This window comes from Euleptes europaea, chromosome 3, assembly GCF_029931775.1.
Source record: "Euleptes europaea isolate rEulEur1 chromosome 3, rEulEur1.hap1, whole genome shotgun sequence".
NCBI classification, from domain to species: domain Eukaryota; kingdom Metazoa; phylum Chordata; class Lepidosauria; order Squamata; family Sphaerodactylidae; genus Euleptes; species Euleptes europaea.
The window spans coordinates 79246924-79267168 of NC_079314.1; the positions used below are offsets into that span (position 1 = coordinate 79246924).

General features: G+C 42.3%; 1 protein-coding gene across 1 annotated transcript in view; it reads left to right on the plus strand.

Moving 5' to 3' along the window:
• The window catches only part of ALX1 (ALX homeobox 1), a 34674-nt gene extending 14908 nt beyond the window's left edge, over positions 1-19766 (plus strand). The window contains exons 3-4 of the mRNA XM_056846743.1: positions 638-766; positions 19208-19766. Coding sequence (XP_056702721.1) covers positions 638-766; positions 19208-19528 — 450 coding nt within the window. The 3' untranslated portion in view covers positions 19529-19766. The remainder of the gene's footprint in view (positions 1-637; positions 767-19207) is intronic.
• The last annotated feature ends 479 nt before the right edge of the window (positions 19767-20245 follow it).

Consider the following 20245-nt stretch of genomic DNA (forward strand, 5'->3'; position numbering starts at 1 on the left):
TGGATTAATCACTATTGCTCTGGAAACAGGCCTGTGTGGCTGGGGCTTTGACTTTGTACTGCCCACTTCCTGTGGTTCTGTTCTTTTTGCTGTGGTCCTTTTTATCTTCATCAGTTAGTCTGTCCTAATAACTTGTAAGCAACAAAGATGCCTCCGAGGTAGCCGCTTGGCTAGCTCCCTGAGTGGTGCAGTTGTGTCCTTTAGAGTCATAGCTGCCTTTTCTTGACTTTAAAGACCAGTGATTCCAAAGTCTCAGGCTCATTAATATGAATTATAATGACTTATATATATTTAAGTAAAATATTCTATAAAAGTTCTACTGAAGCAATTCATACCTAAAAGGCCATGAAAGCTAGCTACATGATGGCTTCTCTCCAGCTCTCCAACTGGGTCCAGCTGAAAAGGTCCAACTTGCAATGCTTTTGAGAAGCATTCAGATTTGGTGGGTTTTCTTGGATAAACCAGGCAGAATTTCATAGCTGTGGTTAAGCTGCTGAGAATTAATCTCAGCATGCTCTGACTGTCCTCATCTGGCACGCAGATGGCAATTTCAAGAAGGTACCCTTGGTCAGGGTCCTAGAGGGAAAAAAAAATCAACAGATTCTCCTCAATAATTGTCTTGTCTTCTCTGATGTAGGTCTGGTTCCAAAACCGAAGAGCAAAGTGGAGAAAGAGAGAGCGTTATGGGCAAATCCAACAAGCCAAAAGCCATTTTGCTGCAACCTATGACATATCTGTTCTGCCAAGGACTGATAGCTACCCACAGGTATTTGATGTAGTGAATCCGGGAGGATTTTTTTCTTTCTTTCACATGAACAACTAAATACAGAGCTGAAGCCTGCTGTTCTTGCTAGATGGAGCCACCACATTTCAAGATGAGGTTCAAAGAAATGAGGGGTGGGGGAGAAGTGGTAATTTAAAAATATTTGATGGAAAACATTTTACCTGCCCATCAATCCCAAGTTTTTCAGCGTATTTTAGACCAAAGGAATACTTATCTCCAGAAGCACCGAATAAAAAGAACATCCTCTGTGATGAATAAATGTCTGTAAGTTATCCTGACCCTCATGTTCACAGTCATAACAGGTAAAGGGGGGACCCCCCTCCCCAGATTATTTAAGTCATCTATGTGTGATTGTGATCTTCTAAAAAAAAAAAAAACTTCCCTCAGCCCTGGGGAAATCTTGGGAGGGTACATCTGTGAAGAACTTGGAACATTACTAATTCTGGAAGGTGGGCTAACCACATTTGTTGCTTATCTTAAACAGAATTTTATTTTTCTAAAAGAACCCTTTTTGTTTTTTTAAGGGGGAAGGCATCAGATTGCAAATGAAAAAGCCTGTTTTGGTGAATTCTTTTCCTCATTTGGGATGAATTGTTGCTGTAGGTGGGTGGTGTATGGACCTTTCTCTCCTTGTTGTGGGGCTGGGAACCAGCCTTTCATTCATCAGATGTGTCTCCTCTATTGAGGACAGCCCTTCAAGGCAAGGCAGCTCTCTGCGTCCACCCAAGCCCAAAGGTCCAGCAGATCTAAACAGCTGCAGAATCAGAATGATTTTTCCCTACCGTATCAATTTATTTAATTACGACATATTTTTTAATATATCCAAAATTTCTAGATTCTCAGCCTTGTGAAAGCTTGAAAGCCAACCAGAAGGAAATTGTATTGCATTTTTGTTCAAACTACTGTACACTTTTTCTCTTTAGAGTCAGTGCATTTGTTAACTATTAGAAGAAATTTAACCTTGTGTAGTATGATAAGACACTACTTTGGGGGCGTTTTTTTTTGGCAATCCATGCCCTGCATGAATAAGAACTCTATAAAACCAGTCACTGCAGCCAACCATCTGGTTTCTTTTTATTCCATTCTGCGCTCAACCGTTAATTGTATAATTTTATTTTCCCCCAAACACATTTTGGATTTTTTTTTGCCATTCATAAATGCCAGAAAGCATTTTAATCACAGAAACTACAATGTTTACAAAGATAAACAATTAGTGTTGGAATAGAGTGTGAAGAATGTATATAAAAAGATAGTTGCCAGGGGGTGGGGTGGAGAGAGATTCTTCTTCTAGCTCTTTCCCAAAGTTATTAAAGCAAATTCTGAGTAAAATGTCAAAAAAAGTTTTGTCTGGCAGATATTTTTAATTAAGACATTTCCCCCCCGTGTGAATTACGGTCTTTCTACATATAAAAATAGCCAAAAGCTTGCTGTCTACATGCTGAGCACAGAGCTTCTGAGTGCCAATTTCACGCCATCGTAAAATGATTGTGGTTACTAATGCTGCAGCTTTAAGCCTCGTTCTCTGGAACAGGAAACAAGTAAAACATATTTCCAAGTCAAAGAGTTTAGGCTTGAGATTTTGAAACATTGTTGATTGTCTAATGCTTGTCAAACAGCAAATATTGTCGAGATAATCCAGTTTAGGGATACACCCCTCACCCCACACATGCATTACATTGGAGATCTATGAATAGATTTTCCCAACATGTTTGTTGATCCTAGCAAGGAACTGGAGGGGGGCCTGACTTGGATCAGGGTCATGGTGCTGGGAAAAGTGGAGTAAAAAATTTCACCCCGTGCCATTTTCCTGGTTACAACCATCCACAGCTGCAAAGAGCCCCAATAGAGAAAGCAGACCCTTGGCCTTTGCCTGTCTTCTCTCTCCTCTGAAGTGCATTAAATCACTGCATGTGTGTGTGTGTGGAGTGGGGGTTGACTGGAAAAATGGCATGAGGAAAATTGTTTAAATTCTCCCTGCCCAGCACTGCTACTCCAATCTTAACCAGCAGGAAAATGGTGTTGCTGTGGGTGGGAGGTTCAACAAAAAATCCATACTTTCCCCATCTACATGGCATACTAAACCACTGGGACAGTGACCTTTCAGGAACAATTGTAGCAAAGAAGGTTTGGGAAAGATCAGAGCAAAGCTGGGGAAATCCAGAAAAGTGGGATTTGAGGATGACATCCTGTGGACGCTCTGAAAAACACCATGGGAGTTTTAAGAGTCAAGTCGGAGCAAAAGATATTCATAGAGGCAAATACTGTGATCTCCTTGTTATACACAACACTACTTGAGGTGATCTGCATGAGTCACACTAGTTAGTATAGTGGATTTTACAATAAATCAGGCCATCTTGAAACTATGCAATGTGGTCTTCATTATGCCCTGGTAATACACATTATTGCTTTCGGTATACTTAGAGCAAGATCATAATGTCCGATTGCACAAGGACAAACACACACACACAGAAGGAAGCAGTGACTGGACTGTGGAATTTGCTACTGTGGGATATTGTGAGGGATACTAGTTTAGTTTGATTAAAAGGGGGATTAGATACATTACTGGAGGATAGGTCTATCAGTGCACCAATGATTAAATGGAACCTACATGGTCAGAGACAATAACCAACGGATGGGTTGCCAGCAGGCCTGTTCCTTTATGTGTGTGTGTGTGTGCCCTGCCAAGTCACAGATGATTTATAACAACCCTGTAGGGTTTTCAAGGCAAGATCAGAGGTGGTTTGCCATTGCCTGCCTCCACGTCACACTCCTGGTATTTCTTGGATGTTGCCCATCCAAATACTAACCAGGGACAACCCTGCTAAGCTTCTGAGATCTGATGAGATCATGCTAGCTTGGTGCTATCCTGGTCAGGGCCCTGTCCCTTTAATAGAGGCTTAATCTATGTAAATTGGAGGCTGAAGCTTTTCATGGTATGGAGGTAAATAACACCTTATTAAACCTCTATTAAAGAGACAAAGCTCCGTGTCATTCCTGACCCATGGGGTGACGCCACGTCCCGACGTTTACTAGGCAGACTATGTTTACTGGGTGGTTTGCCAGTGCCTTCCCCAGTCATCTTCCCTTTACCCCCAGCAAGCTGAGTACTCATTTTACCAACCTCAGAAGGTTGGAAGGCTGAGTCACTCTTGAGCCAGCTACATGCAACTGACTCATATTGGGAGTGAATGGGATCGAATGTATCTACTACCAATATATATATATATATATATATATTAAAAAACTGTCATAATGACCATCAGTAGCAGTGGTGGGAATGGCGGCCAGGAGGAGTAATGGTGTCAGATGTGATGCTGAATATGGGTAAAGAGGTACAGAAATCCATACTTTCTCAGACCTGCTTGGGATACAATTTTCCAGGAAAGATCATACCAATGAAGGCCTGAGAACAATCACAGTGGAGCAAAGAAAAAACAAGACAGATGACAGAAGCACAACACCATCTTGTAGAAGGAGAAATGAAATCTAACATGATTTAGCCAAAGGAAGGGGTGCAGAGCAAGAGCTCCACCTGGAAAGAACTTTAGTGGCACAGGTGACATCAACAAAGCAAACTGTTCATTACTACTTATCTCAACTCAGTGTCCAAATGATAATAAAGAATGTCCTCCCAAAAGCCCTGAAATGTGATACAAATAGCCAAAGAAGGCCATGTATGCTTCAGGATCCACCTTCTTACAAAAGAACCACTCTTCTTCATGGGGGAATCTGGTGCTTGAATATATATTTATTAAGATCTCTATGACCCCTGTGGCACAGAGTGGTAAACTGCAGTACTGTAGTCCAAGCTGTGCTCATGACCTGAGTTCAATCCTGACAGAAGTCAGTTTCAGGTAGTTGGCTCAAGGTTGACTCAGTCTTCCATCCTTCTGAGGTTGGTCAAATGAGTACCCAGCTTGCTGGGGTAAAATGTAGATGACTGGGGAAGGCAATGGCAAACCATCTCGTAAACATAGTCTGCCAAGTAAACGTTGGGATATGACATCACCCTATGGGTCAGGAATGACCCAGTGCTTGCACAGGGGCCGGAGGAGGAGGAGAGATATTTATACCATACTCTTCTCCTGAATGGGGACCCAAAGTGGCTTACAGCAGGTCTCTCTCCTAATCTATGTTCATAACAATAACCGTGTGTGATAGGTTATACTGAGAGAACCAGCCTGGCATAGCAGTTAGAACAGGGGTTTCAAACATAAGGCCCAGGGCCTAGATCTGACCCCTTGAGAGCTCTTATCTGGCCCACAAGCCAGCCATGGCAGCTACTGCCCCATCCCGACCTGGGCTGGCGAGGCATGGCCCGGCCCGGCCAAGTGACATTTATGTCATATCCTGCCCTCATCACAAATGAGTTCAACATACCTGAATTAGAGTGTCATGGAAGCTTGCTGGGTGACCTTGGGCCTTTATTGAGACAAGAGAATCTTAGTGACTGCCATTAGCTTTCTTGGACAGTTCATGGATAAAAATCTTTTAAATCAATAAAATAGGTTTTCATACATAAGTATCAATTCCTCTTCCACCCATCCAGAGTAGAATCATGGAATCATAGAATCATAGAGTTGGAATGGACCACCAGGGTCATCTAGTCCAACCCCCTGCCCAATGCAGGAAATTAACAACTACCTCCCCCCCACGTCCCCAGTGACCTCAACCCTCCCCCCACCATGCAGGATCCCACAGTCAAAGCACTCCTGACAGATGGCCATCCAGCCTCTGCTTAAAGACCTCCAAAGAAGGGGACTCCACCACCCTCCACGGCAGTGCATTCCACCATCGAACAGCCCTCACATTCAGGAAGTTCTTCCTAAAGTTTAGGTGGAATCACTTTTCTCTTAGTTTAAATCCATTACTCCGTGTCCTAGTCTCTGAAGCAACAGAGAACAAGCTAGTTCCCTCATCAACATGACATCCCTTCAAATATTTAAACATGGCTATCATGTCTCCCCTCAACCTTCTCTTCTCCAAACTAAACAAACCCAACTCTCCAAGTCTCTCCTCATAGGGCATGGATTCCAGACCTTTGACCATTCTGGTCGCCCTCCTCTGGACACGCTCCAACTTGTCAACATCCTTCTTAAATTGTGGAGCCCAAAACTAGACACAGTATACCAAGTGAGGTCTGACCAATGCAGAATACAGTGGTAGTATGACTTCCCTTGATCTAGACACAATACTCCTATTGATGCAGCCCAGAATTGCATTGGCCTTCTTAGCCACCATATCACACTGTTGACTTATGTTTAGTTTGTGGTCCAGATCTCTTTCACATGTACTGTTGTCAAGCCAACTATCTCCCATCCTGTACCTATGCCTTATGTTGTTTCCTCCTAGGTGAAGTACCTTACTCTTCTCCCTATTGAAATCCATTTTATTACTTATGGCCCAGCTCTCCAGTCTATCAAGGTCATTCTGAACTCTGACCCTATCCTCCGGGGTATTAACTACCCCTCCTAACTTGGTGTCATTTGCAAATTTGATTAGCATGCTCTCTATCCCATCATCCAAATCATTTATAAAAATATTAAATAGTACCGGTCCCAGGACAGACCCCTGTGGTACCCCACTGGTCACTCCTCTCCAGGATGAAGTTGTGCCATTAATGAGCACCCTTTGGCTTCGGTTGGTCAACCAATTCCCAATCCACCTAATAGTAGCAGTGTCCAGCCCACATTTTACTAGCTTTGTTTCAAGAAGATCATGGGGGACTTTATCAAAGGCTTTACTGAAATCAAGGTACATCTGCATCTACAGCAGTCCCTTCATCTACCATACTTGTCACTCTTTCAAAAAAAGATATGAGATTAGTTTGGCATGACCTGTTTTTGAGAAACCCATGTTGACTGTCAGTGATCACGGCATTTCTTTCTAAGTGCTTACAGACTCTGTTTAATTATCTGCTCTAGTATTTTACCTGGTATTAATGTCAGGCTGACTGGGCGATAATTGTTTGGGATTTCTTCCCCCCCCCCTTTTTAAAGATGGGGACCACATTTGCCCTCCTCCAGTCTGCTGGAACGTCTCCTGTTCTCCATGAATTCTCAAAGATTATTGCCAGTGGTTCTGAAATCATTTCAGCCTGTTCTTTTAACACCCTTGGATGCAGTTCGTCCGTCCCTGGAGACTTGAATTCATTGAGAGTAGCCAGGTATTCCCGTACTATCTCAGTGTCTATACTATGCTGTAATTCCCCTATTGCATCCTCTGCTCCATTATTCCCAGGTTGAGCACTATTCCCCTTTTGGGAGAAGACTGATATAAAAAAGGAGTTAAGTAATTCTGCCTTTTCTCCCTCCCCTGTTAATAACTCACCGTCCTCTCCTTGCAATGACCCGATCGTTACCTTGATCTTCCTTTTGTTATGGACATAACCAAAAAAACCTTGTTTTTAACTTCCCTGGCTAGCTGGAGCTCATTCTGCGCTTTTGCCTTCCTGACTTTCTCCCTACATGTGCCAGCTACTTGTTTGAATTCCTCTTTGTTGATTTCTCCCTTTTTTCACTTCTTGTACATGCCCTTCTTAAATCCTATCTCAACCAAAAGTTCTTTAGACATCCACCCTGGTTTCTTCAAACCTCTACCTTTTTTTCTCCTCTTGGGAATTGATTGAAATTGCGCCTTCAATATCTCCCTTTTTAGAATTTCCCATCCTTCATGTACTCCCTTCTCATTCAATATTCTCACCCACATAGTTCCTTAAATTTATTGAAATCAGCTTTCTTAAAGTCTAGAATACATGTTTGACTAATTTCTTGCTTCTCCTTTCTGCTGTATAACAAACTCCAGGAGATCATGGCCATTCCCACCCAAAGATCCCACTCCTTCTATCCCATAAACCAAGTAATCATTACTGGTTAAGATCAGATCCAAAATGGTTGTTCCCCTTGTCGCTTCTTCCATTTTTTGGACTATGAAATTGTCTGCAAGGGAGGTGAGGAATTTGTCGGACCTAGTTGTTTTGGCAGAGTTAGCATTCCAACAGATGTCAGGATAATTGAAATCTCCCATTACTACTATGCCTTTCTTTTTTGAATGTTTGGACATCTGTTCCAGGAAAGCATCATCTAACTCTTCAGTCTGGCTTGGGGGTCTATAATAGACCCCCACAATGACATTACTGTTTTTCTCTCCCTTAATTTTTACCCAGATGATTTCAAGCTGGGTTCCAGTGTTTAAGTCCTGGATCCCCTCGCATCCCTAACGTATAATGCTACTCCTCCCCCCTTCCGATTTGGTCTATTTCTCCAAAATAGGTTATACCCTTCAATTAATACATTCCAATCATGAGACTCGTCCCACCAGGTTTCCGTAATGCCTATTATATCATATTTGCTTTGTACTATTAAAAGTTCTAGTTCATCTTGTTTATTTCCCATGCTCTGAGCATTAGTGTAGAGACACCTTAGACCACAGGTCCTTCTTCTTGGCAGCCTATTTAAGATTGTTTCCCTCCCATTATTAAGTTTTTGAACGGTCTTTCCTTGCGTATGTGCTACCCTCTCCAGATCGTTCATATCTATATTTGCAGTTATTGTCCTCACTTGAGGCTTTAAATTGACGTCTCGCTTCCCCTGAAGATTTAGTTTAAAGCCCTCCTTATCAGGCTTGCAAGGCTGTGGCCAAACACATTTTTACCTACCTTTGCGAGGTGCAAGCCATCTCCGGACAGAAGAGCATTATCCAGGAAGCGTAAGCCATGGTCCAAAAAACCAAACCTTTCCTGGCGACACCATCGACGCAGCCACTCATTTATTTCCAGAGCTGTTGTTTCATTTGAAATTTTGGAAACTTGCTTTATTAGATCACAGAATCTACCAATTTGAGCCAGTACACAACACAACTCTAGAGCACTTGCTACAAATGATTCCACAGTGAGAAAATGAATATGTGCATTTAAACAATATTTTATCTCCTGACAATTGTCCCTGTGTGTGAAATCCTAAAAGAATACTGGGGTCTAAAGTGCATCAAATGTATTGCATGTTACAAAGTGGCTTATTTGGAGTGAGAACATATTTATCCCAGCCTTCTTTTAAGAGCCTTCTTTAGTTTTGTCATCAAACAACCCTGTGAGGAAGTTAGGCTGAGAAAGAATGGCTGGTCCAAGTACTTTTGTGCAGATTTTAACCCTGACCTGTCTTGAATTAGTCTGACATTTTAAGCTCACACATTGGCACACTCCAAGGAACCTTTGAATCAATAGTCAATGAATTATATCAGTTTACTCCTAAGAAGAGTTACACCATTCTTAGTCCATTTACTTCAATGGACTTAGAAGGGTATAACTCTATTTGGCATTACACTGTATTGATGTATCTGATTCTGAACCTTGCCCAAGAATAGGGATTAAAAAATCTGCACAATGGGGCTAGGGACAGAAAGGAGAGGTGTTTCTGCCAACCTGGGCTTACAGGAGAAAAATAAATTCCAAAAAGAGGAAGTAAAAGAAAATAAACATGCCTGAAAATGCAGACATCTCCTGAAATTTCCTCTGGAGATCTCAGCAGTCATTTTGGATTGCCTTGGCAACTCAGAATGGCAGTTGCAGGCTGCAGCTTCACTTTGATATTGAGGGAAGAAGAGTGGACAGGAAGGAAAGATGAGAAGGAAGACTGGGCTGGGAGAGAGGGAGGAAAGAAAAGAACAAAAGGAGGTTGGAGGGAGGCAAGAAAGTAGGGGAAAAAAACAGAGAAACAGGAAGGGAAAGGAAAGGAAGCAGGAAAAGGAGACCACATATAAGAGCTGCAAGAGGAGGGAAAGTAGAAGCAGGCTAGGGGGGGAGGATCATCCAGGATGATAAGATTCACCCAGCAGTACTCAGTGGTCCTTCACTTGTAATTCTACAATCTACAATTTCCCTGAAAATTTGCTTATTCATAGGGTTCAGGTGACACCAGCCCAAGCCAAACTGTCTTAGATGATGGGTTGCTGCTTGAAATTTTGAGCAGCTGGTCATACATTGCTCCCACAGAGCATCAACAGGCTATTGTTAATGACTGAAGCTGATACAGGAAATTATTGTTGGCCAGATACTTCCATTACTAAGAAGGTGCTGAATTGCTGATAAATTGTGTACATTTTCATTAGTAGCATTGTTCTTCAACCTTTCTGGAGGTATCAATGACTGGAACTTCCTAAAACAAATCTGATCTCCTAGATGCTAACTTAGAGGGGAAAGCAGAATCTGTGATAATAGAATTTACCAGCAGGCTGCTTTAGGAAGGTATGAGTTAAACTGCTGCTGGCTGTCTTTTCTTTCTCTTTCATATAACCCTTCAGGAAAACTAGCTCAGAATTGTAGGCTGAATAAAAGTGTGTGGAAAGAGGCCAAAAATATAAGAAGAGAGAATATATTTTTTTAAAATAAATAATTGGCTTTGTCCCAGAGACCAGTGAACAAAGTCAGGTAAGCAAAGTACAGTTGAGGAACTCTCAAGGTTACCACACTTGTATTCCCAGCGATGTATTAAGAGTTTGAAAATGTTATAAAAAATACTGTTTGCACTTTCTATGTATTCCCACCGATGTATTAAGAGTTTGAAAACATTATAAAAAATACTGTTCGCACTTTGTTTGGCCCCTTTAGCTGTGAAGACGTTTTCCAACCATTTGTAAGCCGTGGTATCCAAAACCCTTTTTAAAGCGATGTTTTTTACAACATTTTCAAACTCTCAATACATGGCTGGGAATACAAAGTGCGGTAACCCCCTCTGTTTAGCTGGTGGCACCTTTCCCAGCAGTGAGAAATTTTAGCATGCATAATTCATTTTGTGAGCCACGGGTGTGAGAAACGATATAAATATGCACATGCTCTTCATTAACATTTTGCATCTTAATTTTACATTACAGTCCTTTCTGCCCATAGTGCACATGGGGAACTACCATTAGCCATAATCAGAGTTACATGCTCAAATTAAACACTCCGTATGGAATGCATTACACACCACATGGCATTTGATTAAAATATGTTTTTGTTTTGTATAAAGCTGAGAACCATGGAGGCTCCCAGTCCTCCTTGCAGCCAACAATTCTGAGTTGTTGACCACAACTCTTTGGTCTTGGTAGGGTCACCCGGCTTGTGTGTGCATCTCTACATCATAGGGTGGGTTAACTAGTACAGAGCTAAACTGTGCAAGATACAGAAGCAGTGGTGGCATTATCGTTTCAAATAATTTACTGTTAAATGTACTCTATTCAGTTCAGATAATCTTCGCGGCATTCTTGCGAGGTAGGCTCCTCATGAAGAAGCGATTATTTATTTACAGATGATACGGAACTATACTGAATCAGAACATCAACACATCTTATTTCATTTATTTAAATGCTCAACATCGTCTTTTCCCTCCCAAAGGGGCCTTAGTAGTCTTTGATACCCAGCCATCACACGTGTTGTGCCTAACATACCTTACAAGTAGCCATGCAATCCTGAGTGGGCAGGTGGGTCCGTGGTGGTTGGAGGTGGTAAAAAAGGTAAAACAAAGATTTTTTTTAAAGCCCCGTGGGACTCCCCATACAGTTGACACCTGCAAAATGGTGCATATTAAGCCCAAAAGGGGTTCAGAAGCTGCCTAAAGTCAGCTCCGCCCTGGGCATGCCCCTGGAATGCCCCCCAGGATGCTGTTGCAGGGAGATACGCCAAGGAAATGCCAGCGGGAGGCTGTGCAGGCGTCTGAGAACCGTGCTGCCTCCATGGTCCAGGGGGGACAGTGTAAGTCCCCATACGCCAGCATCAGTGCCAGTTTGCCTGGTACAAATGGCATGGATGCCAGCATAGGGGTCATGCCGGCTCCTATGGACATTCAGCCTCCCTTTTAGGAATGGGCTGCCCAAAAGAAGTTACTTCAGAAAAGTACATAGAGTCATGCAGAGATGTTAACTCCTCCTAAGTTCATTATCATTTTGGATAAGACAAGTTGTCCTGGCCAGGAGAGCAGTAGCCATGTGGCGGTCCAGGAAGGAGCCCAAGTCTTCCTGTCCACTGAAAACGATTGTGGTGACCAGGCTTCCAGACCTAAGCATTCACCTTTCTGAAAAATGTAGCTTCAGTGTATTAGAGTAGGAAGGAAAAAAGAACTGCAAAAGTACTAATGCTGTTGTAAAAAGTTCCACAAGGACTGAAAGTTGCTCAAGAATTTTAATTCTGTTCAACCCTTTGATTGCAGCAAACTGTAAATTTTGGTTCTCCGGATTGTATTCTGAAGATATTTTAAATTATTGATAACAGTATTACCATTGGATTCCCTTCTGGGGAAAAATATTACTCAAGAATTCTTCTTCATGTTGGGTGAACAATTCTCTTCTGATTTGCCAATTAAAAACTACATTTAAAAAGTGTGAAGAGAAGAGGAAAGACAACCAGTAAACGTTAAACTGAACATTTATACTGAACATGATTTTAATCTAGCATGCTTGATAAGTGACTGATATATGCTGCAATCCTAAAACATTTTCATGATTTACTTTTGAGTAGACCTACTTAGGAGTTCTCCTAAAACATCCTACAGTCAGGGGTGGTTAGCCTTTAAGATGACCAGGCAAATTCCCAGTTGGTTTATGACCTGGGGAGTTGCCCCCCCACATGGCCACTCCAGCCTGGGAGCCACTAGCCCACTTAGGGTTGCCAGGTCCCTCTTCACCACCGGTGGGAGGTTTTTGGAGTGGAGCCTGAGGAGGGTGGGGTTTGACAAGGGGAGGGACTTCAATGCCATAGAGTCCAATTGCCAAAGTGGCCATTTTCTCCAGGTGAAGTCATCTCTATTGGCTGGAGATCAGTTGTAATAGTAGGCGATCTCCAGCTAGTACCTGGAGATTGGGGAGAAAATAAGTACCAACACAACGTAAATGCAACCTAACTTAGGTTGCATTTACGTTGTGTTGGTACTTATTTTCTCCCAAATTCCATTAGTACCAAGTGCCTCTTTTCTCCAGTAGTACCTGGAGATTGGCAACCCTAAGCCCACTCCTACCCAAAGAGTGGGGTTGGTGTGATTCCCCACTGCTGTGAATTGGAGCCACAAAAAAGGAGGAGCCAGGCTCAGACTCACCCAGCCCAGCATGGAGAAGACCCTGGCCTTATTGTGGCAAGAGAAACACCCAGCTGGCCCTGTACTTGTGGTGGTGAGGGATGTATGCCTGGTCTAGCGGCTTGGCCAGGTACAGCTTGCTCGTGGCTGGCCAAGCATAATCTACCCTCCTTTCTTGGGGGGAGGGATGGCAAAGGCAGAATGGGGGGGGCTCTTTTCCAGGACCATTTCCTCCTCCCCAATCCACCCAGCCTGCAGCATTGTTGACTTAGCAATCAACCCTTGTGACATAAGTGTTTTTGTCTAGCTAGCCACAGATATGAAACGATAACAGACCAAATGCTAACCAGCTAATCAGCTGTGCTGCTAATCAGCTTCTTATTGTCAGGATCTTCCTTGTCCAGCCAGAAACGAAAGAAACCGAAGTCATATTTCAGAGGCATGAAAAATGGAAGAGGTTATTGCTATTTGATCCAGATGTTTCCTGGGCAAGGATGGCATAATGAAAACAACAACAACAAACCAATTCTCTGAAACCACACTGTTTCAAATGGCATAAACCACAGACTCGAATAATACAGCATTTAAACAAGGAAACAATCCATTAGGTTTCAGACCAGCAAATCTCACTGCTAACTGCTTTCCAATACTGAAATGTTTGAATGTGACATTGCAAGGTGAAGAATATCAGATGATTATCTTAACGAAGGACATTCCACAGTCTGGGTGCAGTCATGGAAAAAAGTCACTGTCCTTGCTTTGATCATCCTGATCATACAGGGCAGAGCCCCGGCAGCTCTAAGGTCACCGGCTGCGTATATATATATATAAAATGGAACAGAGCCTACATATTTAATACTCAAACAAGCTACTGTTCTTGTAGGAAAAGGCCATCTTGAACATTTTATTCTGCATTTCCTAGTACAGAACCATACTAGAGCCAAAATAATTTCCACAAAATAAATATGGGCCCTTGAGATTCTGTTTTGCAAATGCTCTCAGTTAAATAATCAATTAAAGCCTGCACTGATTAATAGACAAGTTGAACTGCTTTTAATAGAATGAGAGTAAGCAGGTCTACTTAGAAGTAAGTGCCAGGTTATTCAAATAGGGTTACTTCCAGGGAAATTCCTTAGGATTGCAGTGTGAAGGTTGTAGTCATTGTGTGTATGTGTGCATGCATATATATATACACACAAGCGTACAGAGAGACACTATAGTAAGCAAGTATACTGCAGGGTTCTTGGGTGATTTCATGGTAACCACAAGAGAAAAACTCAAGATGCTTGTGATGTTAACAGAAACCAGAGATCAGATCTATGTATAGGCTTATTCAGAATCTACCTGAATTGCCTTTTATATAGTACACAGATCACAGAAGATTTAAACAAGGAAAATATTTTCTTTAAATTCATGTACATAATGTCTCCTTTCCCTTCTACGTACCAGAAGAGGCACTGATAGCTTCTACTTATTGTGAAACAGGGCTGTATTTATTTTTAAATCCAAGATATATTTTTACTCTTAGTGCTTTATTTTGAGACACTTATAGTATGTATCTTGTTAAGTAGCAATCCTGCATCAAGCATACATCCACTTAAAAGGAATGGCTGGTAGTTCCAAAAACACTGAACAAGTAGGCTTATGCAACACAACTTTAAAACTTTATAAATGAATCTGCGTTTTGAGGAGACCCGCTGTTTGGGTTCTTTCACTACCATGTTTTCATTTTCTTCCTCCAAAGAAAGTCATCTTAAACTGTTTGCCAGCTTTTCTGATTCTCAATTTGTTTGTTTGGTACAGCTATATGAGTAAATCCTACAATTTGCAAGCAAATTAAGGGGGTACATTCAAGATAAAGCATCAGAAGTCTGGTTTAAAGGGTCAGGTTCCTGTCTACCTTGCTTTCTAATTTATTCCGAATGCTTATCCAGTTTTCCTCCACTCCCTCAAACGATTGCACCATGTTTCAAAAGTTCCTCTGGTGTATAAATACTCGGAAAAAACAAACAAAAAACAACTTGAGCATTACCTTGGAAATGTAAAGTAATGATTGGCTAAAGTGTTTGGGGCTTTTCAGTTTAGGGGGGAAAGTACCAGCAGGGGAAACAAAATTACAAAATTATGAATGGGGTAGAGAAAGTGGCCTCTCTCTCTCTCTCTCTCCCTCTCTCCTGTTATTCTAGAACTCAGGGGCATTCAGTAAAAATACTGGTCAGTTGATGTAGGACCAGCAAAAAAGAAGTACTTATTTACACAATGCCTGACTGAGGGAACCCACTACTACAGGATATACTGCTGGCTGCTAGTTTAAAGTAAATTAACTTGTCAAATTCCCAGGGGAATAGATCCAGCAATAACCATTCGCAATGATGGCTCAATGGAACCTCCAAGTTCAGAGGCGGAGAATCTCTGGATAAGTTACTGGGAGAGGGACAACTGGGTGCAGCTTTGGCTTCCATGCCTGCCCACAAGATTTGGTGGAGAGCTGTTCCTGTAGGATTGCATAGCGTAGAAACAGCATAGACTCAACCATTTATTGTTTTATTGGATTCTGCCTGTGTATTAGAAAACAAGGTTACTAGGAGAGCACTCCTAAGCAGGTCTTCTCACAAGTAAGTTCAGTTTTATTCAGTAGGACTTTACGTGTCCTTAGGATTAAAGCCTGTTTCCTTCCAGCTTCATTGTGCAAGGAAAGGAAACTTTCCTAAACACAAGATCATACCGACCCGTACTACTGTACCTGAAGGCTGGGCTATTATCACACATTCTTCTGAACCTACTGCCCTTCAGCTTCATTGAATAATACTGAATTCCTGAACAGCCCATCATTTGTTCTATAGTGGGGTGGATCAGGAAGGAATGCCTTGTGCTAAGCAGCATCAACCAAACCCTTCTGTTTTCTGTGTTGAGGAAGGGTGATGAAACTGGGTACCTCTTGCCATAGTTAATGAGCAGGTGAGGATAAACAAAGTTGGCAATAACTTGCTGGCTACCTTTGGAGCCAGGATGGTAGCATTTGATATGAAGGTAGTCAGGAAAGCCAAGTGCAGTCTGCCCTTAAAATTAGGGAAATAGAAGAGAAGGGGAAAGTAGCTTTAAATGGGGTTCCAGAAAGGAATCCCATGAGAACTTGCAGCCTCTTTATACCAGTAGGGGTACCCCAAAATAAAATTATGAAGAAAGAAAGGAAGAGATTGTAAACGCAAACAAATAACTTTATTGCATACAGAATAAAAAGAATAAAACAAATGACCCTACACTAAGCACCTGAGAACTCATTCCCTAAGCAGCCACACACACACACCAACAAGAGAGCACACTTATAAAAGGTAGAAGGGAGGAAATTGCAAAGTTTTAAGGAAGGGACATACAACCTTAAATCTGGGGCTTGAGTCCTGGAGAGGTCCAGGGGTAGGTGCAGCAGAGATCCAAGGAGCAGAGTGAGGAGCTAGCAAAGCAAGAGAAAAAAGCCTTCAAAGTGCAGCAGAAGTCCTCAGAAGTAAACCAGAGTTCTGGACCAAGGATCTGAGGAGCAATTTGCTGGGCCTGGGTGTCCTCCTTTTATGGACAGAATGTTCTGTGTCCCAGCGGGGGGTTGGCCATCCTGGCTTTTGACTGGATCCAGATAAAAAAGCTTGAATCTCACTAGCTGGTTGAACATTAATGGCTGTCAAACTTTTGTGGGGAAAACGGAGGGAAAATACCTTGATTAGACTATTGTGAGCCAAATCTGCATGGACACAAAGAGCCTGGGTGAGACAACATGATTAACACACTTTAATTAGATTGAATGGACCTAATGGTTGTGTCTGCATGGACACAAAAGTCTGGGCGAGTCCACATTTCTCCTGAAACAGGACTGAGTGCAAATTAATGACTTGAGTGCCCTTCTTGATTGAGTAAAAAAAAAAAAAAGGAAGAGGAAGAACCAGAAGTTGGTTAATGAAATAGTAACATCCTTGGGTTAGGCAGACACCTCTGGAGTGTGTGAGGATATTGTTTGATGTCTGCAGTGCTGAAAAGTCTTTTGTTATTAAGAAGGATATGCCATTGACCTGTGGGAGATTGCACTTGTTCTGCTTTCCTTGCAGCAACACCTTTCCTCTTCATTCCTGGGAATTTCCAATGTCATGGCTCAACCCAAGTGCCTTATGAGACTCCCCAAGTTTCAGATCCCCTGGCCCTCAAGCTATAAAAGGGGGTGCCTATTAAAACAACATAAGAGGGGAACCATAGAATGATAGAGTTGGAAGGGGCCATACAGGCCATCTAGTCCAACCCACTACTTAATGCAGGATCAGCCTAGAGCATTCCAGACAAGTGCTTGTTCAGCCTCTGCTTAAAGACTGCAGTGAGGGGGAGCTCACCACTTCCCTAGGTAGCCAATTCCACTGTCCAACTCTTACTGTAATTTGCTGTTTTGAATATCCAGCTGGTACCTTTCCTCCAAGAGCCCCATGGTGCAGAGTGTTAAGCTGCAGTACTGCAGTCAAAAGCTCTGCTCACGACCTGAGTTCGATCCCAACGGAAGTCGGTTTCAGGTAGCTGGCTCAAGGTTGACTCAGCCTTCCATCCTTCCGAGGTCGGTGAAATGAGTACCCAGCTTGCTGGGGGTAAAGGGAAGATGACTGGGGAAGGCACTGGCAAACCACCCACAAACAAAGTCTGCCTTCGAAACGTCGAGATGTGATGTCACCCCATGGGTCAGGAATGACCCGGTGCTTGCACAGGGGACCTTTACCTTTCCTCCAGCAATTTAAACCCATTATTGTGTGTCCTATCCTCTGCTGTCAACATGAGCAGGTCCCTGCCCTATCTGAGGAGTCTTGGCTGAAGGAGGGGGTGGAGTCCTCACACATGATGATGTTGATCAGCCATTCAACATACTAGTTCAACCCAACTTGGGTGTCATGTCTTATTTGGGAGCATGCAACTCATTCAATTAATATTCTTGCATGTTGGTTCAGGGCAGGGAAAAAATGTACGTCTTCACACGATGCATAACATGTGGAACTCACGACCACAGGGTATAGTAATGACCACTGGCTTACATGGTTTTAAAATTGGATGAGACAGATTCATAGACCTGTTAATGGCAATTGGCTAAGATAACTAAATAGTACTCTGAATATCAGTTGCTAGAAAGAAATAGCTTTGGACGCTGTGCTGTTGCTTGTTGAGTCTTAATTGGGGCATTGTGGTGGGCTATTGTGTGGCAGGATAACTGGCCTAAATGGACCACTGGTCTGACCAGTGGGATTCATCCTGATGTGAGGTCATCCATTCATATGAACTGAGGGTGTCTTTGCATGATGAAGAAGCTACAGCAGAGGAGGTATAAGCAATTCTTGTGGGATTTTCTGATGCCCATTGTGCAGCTGGGACTCAACTAGTAGGCTCAGACTATACAAAGGAGGTACAATACATAATAAAGTTGATAACATGGTGTAGCTTTCTAAAATTATGAATGGGAAAGAGGGTATAGACATAAAGAACTTTTTCTCTCTCATAATACTAGAACTCGGAGTCATCCAGAGAATTTGGCTGGCAGCAGGTTCAGGACAGACGGAAGGAGGTACTTATTCATATAACACCTAATCCACTTATGGACTGCAAGATGTGCTGTTGGCTCTAGATTTGGTGTTTTGGCTATGGAGGATAGGTTGATCTACTCTTAGTAGCCATGATTGCTAGCCTTAACTCCTCTCTACATAAAGGCAGTATACCTGTGAATATCAAATGCCAGGGACCAGTGACCGGGGAAAGCAATAGCCGTGTCTTATTTGTGTGGGCATGGAGGCATCTTGTTGATCTCTATTAGAAAGTGAATGATTACACAACCTGATTTTGCAAGGCAGTTCTTCTGAGCATAGAGGGGAACTTGTGCGTTTTCTCCACAGCAAGAGATGCATGGGCTCTACAGACTTGTGGAAGTTCAGGGGAACAGCAAACACACACTTGGGTGCTAGAATCATGGATGTAGTAAGAGAAACCCTGTAGACAACACCTTTTTGAGCTCATGAGGCCTAATCTGGAAGTCAATCCTTTATATAAATCACCTTCTATGCATACATTGCTCTCACTGAATCAAGGAGAAAGTTGGCTGCCTCTATGCCAGATGATGACAAGTGGTCTTTCACTGGAAGACTACCTCAACTAGATTTTTAAAAGAAACTTTTTTTAAAAAAACAGCACAAGATGTTTTTAAGAAGCTTGGGTTTCTCTTTACATCCATCTTATCATTTCTACAGAAATAGTATTAGACTATGGCTTGAATGGCAGGTGGGTCACATGGTTGCTGCAAACAGACCAAATAAAGCAGAAAAAGTAGAGAAGACCAAAAGTGGTCATTTAATCTTCTTTATTTTATATGTTCCAGATCCAGAATAATTTGTGGGCAGGAAATGCAGCTAGCAGTTCCGTGGTGACTTCCTGCATGCTTCCACGTGACACTTCCTCTTGTATGACCCCTTATTCCCACTCACCTCGGACAGATTCTGGGTACTCAGGTTTTTCCAACCATCAGAGCCAATTCAGCCATGTTCCCATCAACAATTTTTTCACTGACTCTCTACTGTCTGGAACGACCAACGGACATGCATTTGAAACCAAGCCGGAATTTGAACGGAGGTCATCCAGCATTGCGGTTCTACGAATGAAAGCTAAAGAACATACTGCCAACATTTCCTGGGCTATGTAATGAAACAGAATAGCCTTCCATTTAAATGTCACACCAAACCCTCACCATTCTAATTTCCCATATTTAAAGGACTCAAGAACAAGCTGCTGTGTGAAGAATTGCTAGTGATCAGGATGATGACTGCTTATGCAAATCCCTAATATGCTATTTAACGATAACATTTAAGCATAAACATGTATGAGGACTCAATAGATCCACCATGTCCAGAAGCCCTCCTAAAACTCGCCAAATGTGTTTTGTTGTACCAGTTGATGAAATAGGATTGTAAAACTTCAAAAAAATAATAAACTTATTAAGAAGTATGTGCGTGTTAAGTGCCATCAAGTCGCTTCCTACTCATGGAGACCCTATGAATCAATGTCCTCCAAAATGTCCTACCTTTGACAGCCTTGCTCAGATCTTGCAAATTGAGGGCTGTGGCTTCCTTTATTGAGTCAATCCATCTCCTGTTGGGTCTTCCTCTTTTCCTGCTTCCCACAACTTTTCCTAGCATGACTGTCTTTTCTAGTGACTCTTGTCTTCTCATAATGTGACCAAAATACGATAGCCCCAGTTTAGTCATTTTAGCTTGTAGAGTCAGTTCATTAGTATATCTGCTCTGTATTGCGGGATGTCAACACTGTGTACAAGAGGAATGCCTTATTCACTATAAAACAGGAAGTCAAGAGAAGAAAATGCACTTATGTCAGTGCTGTAAGGGAAACTTTTTAGCAAGCT